Source organism: Cyanistes caeruleus, chromosome Z, assembly GCF_971803275.1.
Source record: "Cyanistes caeruleus chromosome Z, bCyaCae1.hap1.1, whole genome shotgun sequence".
In the NCBI taxonomy this organism is placed as follows: Eukaryota; Metazoa; Chordata; class Aves; order Passeriformes; family Paridae; genus Cyanistes; species Cyanistes caeruleus.
The window spans coordinates 72,170,981-72,183,117 of NC_141732.1; the positions used below are offsets into that span (position 1 = coordinate 72,170,981).

Below are 12,137 nucleotides of genomic sequence, written 5' to 3' on the forward strand. Positions count from 1 at the left end.
CAATTTTTTCTTATCTTCACAATAGGTAGAACAAAGTACCAAGAGATCAGAGTCACTTATCGGGTGTCCCAGAGGAAAACAGAAGCAGAGCTCAAGAGGTCCAGACTTGATGGGCTTCAACTATTGTGCTGTGTGCTCCTTCAGGAATTTTCCTGAGAGCAACAGTATTCTCAAAGCCGATGAAAGATAAAGTTATTTGTTAAAAACAGAACTTCCCAACCCCTGCCTGTTTCCTGCCATACAGTAAGTGCTACCCTTATCCCCTCCTCAGGGGCTCCAAGTCTGGTCCTGGAAGGAATGCCACAGAAAAGATAAATGGTGTTAATGTAAATAGGAACAGATGACAAAGCTTTAGAGAGCCTTGGTGTCACACGACAGCTTCTGAAGTCCTCAGCGGCTTTCTGTTTTGTATGCAGGAAAGGAAATCCAAGTGCTGCAGGCAACAGTTGAACATGCCCTGAGCTCCTTTGCTCTTCCCAGGGCACACTGGGGGAGCAAGAAGCCATCCCCTTTCTCAGGTTGCCCCCAGGGTATTTGCAGTCAGGGATGAGCCACTTGACACATGGATTTGAACTCAAGAGTCTCAAATGCTGTTAGAAAAAAGCTGACACTTGTATGTGCCCCAGTGTGGAAAGAAGCCTCTCAGAACACTGAGAGATGCACTCTCCAAATGGCATTTATGTGAGAAACATTAATGGCAGCAAACAGCTCTGGGATGGCATAGAAACATGAGGCAGTAGGACATGGAACAGAACAGAAATGAGAATCAAGGCACTGCACTCCCATACAGCACCCAGGGGCAGGTTTTGTGTGATAACCCCTTTCTTAAGGCCCCAGGTAACTGTGAACCTGGTTCAAAATTGAATGGAGCCTTTGGCTGCCATAGCCATCCATCCCTCTCAGAGGTACTGTCCCTAAAGACCAAAATATGAGGCTAATTTCTAGTGGCGAGAATTTAACTTTTCCTGCTGGGCAACAGCCAATATGTTTGGCTAAATCAAGGAAAACCACAATAAATTTCACAGGGACCCTATCTAATAACATCAAGAACTTCCTATCCTCTGGCTACACCAAAGGAGAACCACTCTGACCACATGCACAGGGCAACACTGCCTCAGTGGCTTTTACCAGCTGAGGACTGTGAGGTCCTAGTGCTATGCCTCCTAATCTAGCAGTTCTCCACCATCATAAACCACATAGCTCTCTTTTGTTTCTGGAACAGTCTGGACAGAAATGAAGACTCTTGGATGATTACAATAAACAAAAAATTAAGAAAAGTCAAGCATTGCACCAGCTTTGACTGGAAACCATAACTCAGGGGTTTTTGGCTGTAGATCCAAGCATGCATGTCTTATCATGCCCTGTTGATTCTGAAAAGCAATGAGGAAAAAGGGAGGGGGAAGCTGTACAGATATCAGATGAGAAGTTTTTCATTTCTTGAAACTTTTTAATATATCTCTAACTAAGTCAAATGTTCTGCTTCTGCAAATTGCATTCACTGGAAAGAAGGAATGGTATTTGTGCTCCAAGTTATCATTTCACTGCCACTGAAAACTATTTTAAATTATTAATCAGTGGAAACTCGGCGTACATAAATATGGCTTAGTGCCCAGTTCTTGGTCTAACCACTGAGACCAAGTCACTGGGAAAGTGCCTGTTTTCTCAGGCAGACAGTTTTAGAAGCTAAACCTCAGAATAACATCTGTATTTAATAAAATTAAACCCATGCCAAAAAATCAGCTATAAATGTATCTGGCCAGTCCACCAGCCTTCTTACTTTAAGACTGCTGCATGGAAAAGTCCTGCAAAAGGTTAGATTCAATATCTGGTCAGACAGCCTGGAAATTTGTTTCTGGTTTATGCTAAGGAGCATTTGCCAAGAGGAGGATGCATTTCAACTGGGTATTGGAAAAGTTTTGTGGATCTTGGGTCTTGTGGCTCCAAGAAATGGGAGGTTAAGATCTGCCTGGTTTTGCCAAGTCCTATACAAACTAGGCACTGATACTTCATGCACTAAATGAACACAGCCCAATTAGGGGAGTGCCTGCGTAACTAACCCTGACAACAGAACAGAGACAGCATAAACTCTGTAAAAATAATAATCTCTCCTCCACCCTTTAAACAAGTGACCTCAAGAGCAAAAACTCTGCCCTGGACCAGCTACAAAGAGTGGCATCCAGGAGCTGGACTCATCTTCCCAGCTTCCCTTACAGAGTTGTTTTTAGCAAAGCTATTATCCTTACCAAGTTGTGAAAGCTGTAACAGATTGTCCTGGTTCCAGGGGAACTGACCCTACTAGGGCTGTAACCCAGGTCTCTTCTTCAACAGGCTATAAGCAGTCCCAGAAGACCCCCTCTAGTCACACACCTCATGATGTATCTCCTCCTACCTCTCCCTTGTCTCATCTCCCTCCTAACTTTTGTTGTCCCTGCTTTCAGGCTCCTCATCATCACATGTGGCCCAGTTTTTGGTATCACCTCTCAGCTATGGCCACCCCAGCCAGCATCCAGGAGATCAGCCATCTCGTAATAGGCAGACAAATCCCAACCATGTTTTCTGGTCTTTGGTGGACTGCTCCTCTACATGCACAAGAGACAGAAAACGGCCATGGTGAGTCAGTACCTCTATCCTCCCCTCAGAAAAACTGAGAATTACAGTTTCCAGTGAAAGGCAACTCCATGGGAGAGGGCAAGTCATCATATACTGTGTTAGGCAACCAAAACATTTTTCTCCTAGGAGGTTATTATACAAGCTAGTAGCTAAAATCTCCTTGCACCTTAAAGCAAAAATTGCCCTTTTTTGCAATCATTTGGGGTGAAAGAACCATGCAACAAGTGTCTTGATTTGCAGGTACTGTATCTAGGTAGAGTCCCTTTCACTGGGGTAAGGAAAATGGGATTATTTCTTATAGTGCTGATACCACAGAATTTCACATTCGTAACAAAGCAGTGCCTTGTTGGAATCATCCAAAACCAAAGCCAGGGATCTTTACATGAAGGGTTCATCATCCCATACGGATCAGAGGATGCATGGGCAAAGCAAAGAGCAGTATGACTGAGCGTCATAGTGGTTAAATATCTGTATTTCACCGCCAGTCTGGGACATGGACATTTGTCAGACCCTCCTTACCTGAGTGTCACCCTCGTGCTGTAACCCGACCGGTGCTGCACACCTGCTGCCCTGCAGCACGAAACCAAAGCCCATCCCTGCCCTGAACTGCAGCCAGAGCCTGGCAGGGTTCAGCGAGCGCGGCTGGGGCAGCAGCAGCAGTGAGAAACCAGTGGGGTGGAAATGGGGAGAGGGTGGTCAGAGCCAAGCCCAGCTCGGAGCAGGAACACGTTCAGCTGCCTGGCAAACAAATGTGGCTTTTTATTGACTCACAGGAGGGGCTCTCCTGGACTCTATGCTACAAACCCACACATTTTTAATGTGCAGATGCCCCCTCTTCTGTGGAGAATCTCTGGCTGCCCTGCCTGGAGAAGATTTATGCTGGCAATCACATGCATTTTCATCTCAGAAATGGAGTAGACTGTTCTCAGTGTGAGGCATTTAATTTAGAAAAAGCATGAATCATGACCTTACAGGACACCATCATCAATAAGTTTAGCCCTATTTCATCCTTCCTGTCCCCCCATTATTAAATAAATATATTTATTATGTCTTTTTGCCTCAGAAAAACAAGAATCCTCCTTCCTCCTGAAGAAACAAAACACAAGAAATACACTTTTGTGGTCATGGACTGTATCTTTGGTGATTGGTATTGAGCTCAGCCTCCTGCTAAGCATCAAACAAACACCATCCATAGTGGAATTTCTCACACAGGTAAAACATTCCATATATCCCTGGTACAGAAAGCCAAATTATTTTGTTACTGGAACAGAGGGCCCACTTTGGTGAGTTACTGACCTCCATTTTCATACAGCAGATAAAGGTCTGAAATAAAAAACCCTGAGGGTGAACTGGAAATATTTCCTGCCTCAGGTCTAGTAAATTTTTAATAATAACATAAAATTCAGTGGTAGACCATGCCCTTTACTAAAAGCAGCATTTTATATTATCACCATAATAAAAAAGAAGAAAAGACAGCTCCAAAAGGATGCCCCAGATTTGCCCAGTGTGTACAACACTTGCAGTCAAATAGTACTCTCGGGGCATAGGTGGAAGAAGTGTTGGATAATCTTAAACCTGAAAATATTCCCATTTAGGTTTTTTTAGGAAGGGGCATAGGCTGACTCACATCTTCCTTTTCCCATCTCCTGAAATAACACCAGTTCTGGTTTTTCTTCCTTTCCTACTCCTGGCAGTGTCTCAGCCACCTGCCCTGGCTCTGGGCAGAGGTGGGGACTCATCATGTCTCAAAAGTACCTGGCAACAAATTTATTCTCAAGAAGCATCTACATATTTTCATATCTGTTTCAGTCCACATTCAATGAAATATACATTTTCCAAATATATTGGCAGTGGAAGCTGTCTATTCTTCATTTTGAAAAACTGACTTTCCCTTCCCCCAGTTCCCCCTCCCAGTTGGTTTAGAATTTTGTATCACTCTGTGTCCTGGTTTCATTTCTGATAGTAGCTAACAATATTTTGACTAGTATTAGCATGCCAAAAAAAACCAGCTGAAATAGTCTTTTGTTTTTATTTTGAAAACTAGTCTGACAGTGACTGGCTGGCACATATAATTTCCTTTACTAGAAAACAGTATCTCCTAGACATGCTGGTAAATACACAGTTTAACACAACTGCATGTTATTTATAACAGCAATGCACTGTGATAGGAAGTGATGCAAAGAAATCATAAAAATAAATACAGCTCTAAAACAAACTTCGAGAAGTTTTTCGATTCACAGTTACTTCCCTCATGGGAAATTATATAAAAATAAATAAATTTTTCATACTCAATATCTATTGTGGTGAGACATTTCCTATTGAATCAGAATGGGGATCCCAGAAGGCAGCTGAGCTCCATGTCCTCTAGTGCCAGTCATGGGCTGCCTTCTTCAGGAGCTGCCAAGAGCTGCCTGACTGCTCCAAGCCCAGCTGCCTTGGTGAGCAGCAAGAAGGAAAATCCAGAGGAGTTTTCCAAAAGCCCTACCTCAATGTATAACCTTCTTCTTCCTCCTCCAACTGTGTCCTGAGGCTGGGCTTATGGAGACAAAACTACAGCAATGACTGCTCTTCCATCTGTGTAGTTGAATTCTTCCTACTTTCTATTCCCATTGTTTCATGGACAGTACCTGCCTATCCCTGTCCTCGAGTTATGAAGCTCCAATGCTGAACTAAACTGCCATGGGAGGAAGCCAGTGAACAGAGATATTCCACAATTATCAGCCATCTCCAACCTTCCACACGCTCAATGAACTAGAAGTGCCCCCCTTCCTCTCTGTTCCACCCATGTTCTAACTGTAGGTTAAACCTCACAGTAAAAGATCTCAGGCGCCTTTTCCATAGAAACACTTCTGCTGCTTATCTAAGAGGTGTTCTTCCCTGCTTCAGCTGGAACAGCTGGAACAGCTTCACCAACATTATCCAGCAGCTGGTTTCCTCCACGCATCTTTGTGTGTCAACACGAGCTGCGCTTTAGTTACACTCCTGATAACTTCTGTAAAGACCTTGAGACTATAAAAAGCCAACCCTTATCTCCAAGAAACTTAAGACCATGTAACCTCTCCTCTTAAACTACACCTATCATATTTCACCTGCACCTCAGCTTGTGTGGAAACCATGCCTTGCTGAGGAGAAATGCTGGATCTCATGGGAGCAGTCTTGATCCCAGGTCCAGCAACTGATGCCTGAGGTAATCCATTCCCTCCAATAAAAGTCATATCATGAGCATGACCCTTCAGCAAGGTTAAACATCATCCAGCTTTGTTTTTGGAATAGAAATTTTTGGTCTTTCCACAAGCAGTACTGCCCCTCCAAAGTAAGCACAAGTGATGTTCCCTGCTCTCAGGCAGCACAGTCCTTTGGACTTCTACAAACACAAAGACTTATAAACTCTTGGATTAAAATAGCATTTCAACACTGGCATTTACTCCTAGTTAAATGTTTGCAAGGAGCAATCACAGCTTTGGGGGTGCAAGGCACAATAATTAAAAACACAAGAGGAGGAGAAAACACTCAGCTTCCTGTTATGGAAGCTCCTCATTCCATGATCACCCCTGTTTCCTTTATCCTCTGAACTTTTTCCAGTTTGCCTTCATTGGTTTTGAACTGATGATCATAGGTGAAAAGAAATTATTCTTCCCAATAAAATACAGGATTTCTATCTAGGAAGATCTGAGTTGCTCAAATACTTGGTTGAGGGTGGGGCAGGGACGGGAGGGGGGGAGTGGGCCGAACTCTTCCCTGCCAAAACCCAGGCCCAGGCTCAGGCAAAACACAACACTTTCCTAATATAGCAACAGAATCTCTTTGATAATCTGAACAGCTACTGATTTACACGTGGGGGTGCCCTGAGTGGACTGAGGCTCACGGACAAACCTGTGCTCCCGCATCTGCCAAGCCAAGTTGGGGTAAAAATGATCTGAGGCTGGCAGAGATCCTTCCCTGGGAGCAATCACAACCTCCTCTCCAGGGACTGTCAGAGAAGCAAACGGATGCCCCTGTCTTAACACCAGGGCTCACAGTCTGCCCTGGTCCAGGAAGGGGAAATAGCAGCACAATTGCAAAAATAAACCCCTGGGAAAAAGCTGTTCAGTCCTCTGAGCTCAGAGAGATTGAAAAATAATTTCTTGTCAAAATACAAGTAGGGCAGTAATTCCACATTCATCAAATACAGAGAGGAACACCCTGAAAGGAAAGGCTAGAGACTTTCCCTCTTCACCATGTCTGCAGACCTGGACCCCCAACCAGAGACCGCACACTGAGTCTCTCAGGGTGCACACATGTGTGCTCTCAGGGTGCACATCTCTGATTTACTCTTCTTCCTATTTCTGATTGGAGGGAATATCTGGGCCATTGCCATCATAAAATATAATCATACAATATAAACATGCAATTGTTTTGATTGGAAAAGACCTCCAAGATCAGCAAATCCAACTGTTTACCCAGCACTGACAACTCCATCACTAAACCATGTCCCTAAATGCCACATCTACACATCTGGTAACACCTCCAGGGATGGTAACTCCACCACTGCCATGGGCAGCCTGTTCCAATGATTGAAAACCCCTTCTGTGAAGGAATTTTTCCTAACATCCAATCTGAACTTCCCCTGGTGTCTCAAGGCCATTTATTCTTGTCCTGTTGCTTATTACCTGGGAAAGGAGACTGATCCCTGCCTAACTACAGCTTCCTTTCAGGTAGTTTCAGAAAACAATAAGGTCTCCCCTGAGCCTCCTTTTCTCAAAGTTAAACACCTCCCACCTTCCTCAGCTGCTCTTTATAAGACTTGTGCTCTAGACCCTTTGCCATTTTCTTTTACCTTCTCTGTCATGCTCCAGCACCTCAAAGTCTTTCTTATGAGGGGCTCAAAGCTGAACACAGAATTTGAGATGCACCAGTACATTTCATCATCCAAAGACTGCATCAGGCCTTTGCACTGTGCCTTGTTCATGCACCCACGCCCACAAAGGATTCCTGTATAAAAAAAAACCACCAAAGCCCAACTTCCCCAAGGCAGTCATGTGTCACTACAGAGCACAAACTCTGTATCTGATCCTGCTGCAGATGTGCCCCCATTCACTGGCACCCAGTCCACAGCATTCCTCCAAAGCAGTATGAAATGCAGGAAAAAGAAAGTGTATCTTCCCACACCTGCTCTGGGCCAGACATGCTCCCAAACAGGAGCTCAAGAACTTGCACATGTGCTGTATTTATGTTCCTTTGCTCCTATGGCAATGGCATTACCAGACCACACTTACCTTTCAATTTCTTCTTTCCAAATTTTAATCCAAATAGAGACATCCCAGAACTTTATTTTAGTCCAACTCCATGGAAATTCTGCAAGAGAAAAGAAAAGGCAATTCACAACATATACAGCAGCACATACATGTAATTCTATGCCAAATAAACAGAGGAAACTAATTTCTAAGCACTGTGGCCAACAGCCACAGTTTATCATCTAGAATGAATTAAAATAGAAAACAATCCTAGGTTTTCAGGCTTCACTGCATCAGTGCATCATCCTTACCTTGGACATGCTGATCAATTCATCTCCTGGCATGGCACAAAGGAGGAGCCAGTGGAGGAGAGACTAAAAAGGATATTCCCACTACATTGGTGCTATATGAAAATGAGAAATACAGACCCAGAGCTTGTACTTAAGGTCGAGGAACTGCGTGTCTACCCAGAGCAAGACCAGCCTCCTTCAAGAGGAGGAAGCAGCGGGAAGCACTGGTTTCCTGTAAATCCGCCTCTGCTCGACACGTGCTGGCTCACACTGTTGTCCACTGCTGGCCATCCTGCATGTTTGGGGCAGACTAGAATAAAATTTCTCCCCCACTGGCTGCAAACTACCTGGCTCAGAAGCTAAGGCCAGGCACCAGAAAAGCATTTAAGGCCCTGAATATAATCTGATAGGCAGAGGAATTGAGCACTTTAAAAACAATCCCATCAAAACCGGCTGGTAGTGAAATTTTCAGTGTCCCAATCATCAGACAAGTTTATTTAAAGGATTTGACGGTGATGTTGGTGCTGACAACCTAGAGGATCTGTGAACATGAGAAAAGCTGGCATTGCTCTGTGACCAGGAGCTGAATCAACAGGAACATTGTACCAGTTGCTTAAGTGGTCAGTGAAGCAGGCTGAGCCACTTGAGAGAGTCACAGTCTATCCAGAACAAGTTTTCTAGGTGACAGAATGTAGTTTTTGCACTTTATCCTATGCTATCTGTGCAGAGCAAGAGTGCCTAAGGAGACAGGAATAGCAAATATGTCATATTTTGGAAGCGTGAATATGAGAACATACACTATGGCACTGCCCAAATACATGCCTGATGCAATACCACCAGTGCAAGCTTGAGCTTCATGTCTTTGCAGAAAATAAATGTAAACTTTAAGGAAAACTCTACAATCCATCCATATGTCAAAATTCTGTTCCAGATGCTCCAGCAAAGCTATATTTAGCAGCTACAGTTGCATGCATCTGAATTCAGAGAGGGGTTTGGGAGCCTCTCTGTGCCCACTCTACTTGGAAGATGTCCTTTCTTTATTAATTCATCCCACATTGCTCATCATGACAAATGCTTTGGTACCACCTCTCCCCAGAATTTCTCTGCCCATGAAGCCAAAACACTTAAAGTTAAAATATGCAATGTCACAACCTAAAGCTTTCTTGACCCTGCTGACCCAACTTAATTTCCATCCCTGATCTCAGTCTACCACTTTCAGCATACTTCTTCCATGTTGTAGAATTACTATAATGTCCTACAAAACCCTACTAACTAGGACAGAGAGCTCCCCATATGATGGTGGGAAGAGACACACTCCCCACACACATAGAGGTAAAGACCTCAGATTTCCTAAAGCATCAGGAGCCGCAGATCTGATAATCACTAATCTGGTAATCCTGGCAGCACAAGGATGCAAAAGGTTGACTGGCTGTAATCAGAATATTGATGATTACATGATCCATATGAACTCTGGATGCTGCTGTATTTGCAAAACATTTTAGAAAAACAAAAGCCACTGTTCACTGTCAGCACAAAGATGCAAAAGGTTAACTGGTTATAATCAGAATATTGATGATTACATGATCCATATGAACCCTGGATCTTCCTGTATTTTACAAACATTTTAGAAAAACAATCCCCAGCTACCAGACCTCTCCCAGCTGTGTACTTAATTGACAAGGCATATAATTTCAGCAGAGGGTGAAAAAAGGATGTTTATATTTTTGGGGGAGTAGAAAAGAGAAGGTGGTTAAAAGCTTGCTTTCAGCAGTAATAACATGAAACAAACAATAGACTTTCACGTCTTCCAAACAAAAACCTGAAACTTCCTTCAGCTCCAACACATGGCTTTTGTTAATTACTGTGATTCTTTTAACCCTGGTTTCTGGTGGTACTGCAGCATGACAAGAAGACTGAAAAAAACAATACAGCGTTCTGATATGGAAAGCATGTAGTTCCCACAACTTCTCAGTGCATTAAATCAGGATTGCATGCATTGAACTTCTTCACTCAGCAGTAAATTTAAGTTACCATCATGGCCAGCACAAATACCCTTATAGGCTTTCAATTCCCACGTAACTTTGCCTTTTAGGGCAGAAGTGGGAGATAACTTTGCCACATCCATTTGTACCAATTACCTCTCCAGTACGTCATTTCCACCACACTTGGCGTACCTGCTCACTTAGTTAAATCCCAGGAGTTATGTATGAATCCTTCCCAAGCTGACCTGATCCTCTAGGCAAAACTCAGTTCCTGACTTGCCCAAACCACAGTGTAATTTGAAAATGTGTCAGTATTCAATGGGCACACAGATGATGGCATTAAGGGCTGGACACACCCCTGTTGCATTGAGGTGTACCCTTTATTTTCATAATATTGCAAATATCTTCCTTTACTGCTTTGTTATTGACACATATAATCCCCATACTTCTTTACAAAGGAAAGGCACTCTCATGAGGGCTGTAGCTTCTGTGCTGACTGCTCACACTCCCTCTGTGACAGTACACTGTCACACTTCCAGGTGTCTGCTTTCAGTCTAAGAGTTCATTGACCACCAGCTGCCAGCGTGAAAAGAAACACAAGCAAGTAATGATGAAGTTGTCCCCTTTGGTGGAGCAACAGGTACTGCTCCCGTTTGTCTCACTTATCACAGCTTGTGCAGACAGATGTGCTCTCTTGGCTGACCTTGGCTCTTCCTGCCTTTCAGCCCCAGGTCTTTTTTCTTGGGTTATTTTAGACTCTTAATTCTACCTGCATGGTCCAACATCTTTGCACCTGTATTTATCAACAATTTCCCTCAGGGTATTTTTTTCCCCCCACAGATTTCACATTTAATCAAAATTCATGCTCCTTTTCAGTTTTCTTTATTTTCCTGTTTTTTAAATCTGAGATTCTGTTTCCCTTCTGAACTTGCAGTAGTGGATCATCAGCCTCCAATCACTCTCTATCACTCTATCACATCTATTTTTTAATTACAGTTTTAATTTCTCATTATGCTTTTCAGGGAAGAAAATATAGGGGGAAAAAGTTCTCATATTTCATTTGATGTGTGGCATTAAGTGCTTCTTAAATTTTGGTAGGACAATTTCATGGCCTCCTTTTCCTGAATTAATTAAAAACCCATAAACACACAAAAAACATTCTATAGTTAGAAAAAAGACAATTTCCTGTTTGTGTTAATTTTCCCTGGCACCAGCTATGGCCAGGCAAAGTGAAGTGCTGCCTCAATCTCTTCTAGTTGCTTTCCACAGCCTGTGTCAGCCCTTCTGGACTCTTTGTTGTTGTTCTATTTTCCACTTAATTAGTTTTGGATATTCTTCATTTCTTTTTACCCCAGGTACTCTGCACTGTTCAATAATCAACTGGGTCTCAGAGTATTTGAGCACTCATGCAGGTCCAACCTCTCAGCTTAACAGGACATATGTTGCTTCCCCGTGTTTTCAGGACCTATAGCAGAAATTATTTAAAGTTCAAATTCCCAGTTCTTCACTTACAGGGAATTGGGGGTATAAGCTACAAATAAATTATCCCCTCTCAACATAGAACACTTTTGTACCTACAGACTCTATGAACTGTCTCTCCATTGCTTACATGTCTGCAAAGACAATCTACCTGCTTTATGGCTACTGACAGTTTGAGCAAGAGCTCTGGGTATTTCAATATCCACAATGAAAAGCTGCTTTGACAGGTCTTGAATAGGGAAGTGGTGTTTTCTCACAAACTAAATTCTGCCTTACTTAAGACAGACAGAAGTGAGGTGGATCGAGGCAATCCCAGGTACAGGCTGGGCAGAGAACGGTTTGGAAGCAGACCAGAGGAGAAGGGCTTGAGGGAGCTGGTGGATGAGAAGCTTTAGATGCCCTGGCCATGGCACTCAGTCCAGACAGCCAGACGTGTCCTGGGCTGCATCCAGAGCCCCGTGGGCAGCAGGGGAGGGAGGGGATTCTGCCCCTCTGCTCTGCTCTGCTGAGACCCAGCTGGAGCATCCAGAGCTGGGGTCCCTGCACAGGAGGGACAGGGACCT

The 12,137-nt window shown here is 43.5% G+C and overlaps 1 protein-coding gene across 9 annotated transcripts in view; it reads right to left on the reverse strand.

The window, feature by feature from the left end:
• LOC111941134 (phospholipid-transporting ATPase ID-like) overlaps nt 1-12,137 on the reverse strand; it is a 96,922-nt gene that overhangs the window by 58,146 nt on the left and 26,639 nt on the right. For 8 of the 9 annotated variants that reach the window (XM_086868122.1, XM_086868124.1, XM_023944182.2 and 5 more), the window contains one exon: nt 7,866-7,944. In XM_086868122.1, coding sequence (XP_086724248.1) covers nt 7,866-7,908 — 43 coding nt within the window. In that variant the 5' untranslated portion in view covers nt 7,909-7,944. Of the gene's footprint in view, nt 1-7,865; nt 7,945-8,134; nt 8,314-12,137 lie in introns of those variants that run through there. The other variant, XM_023944186.2, reaches the window with a different exon arrangement.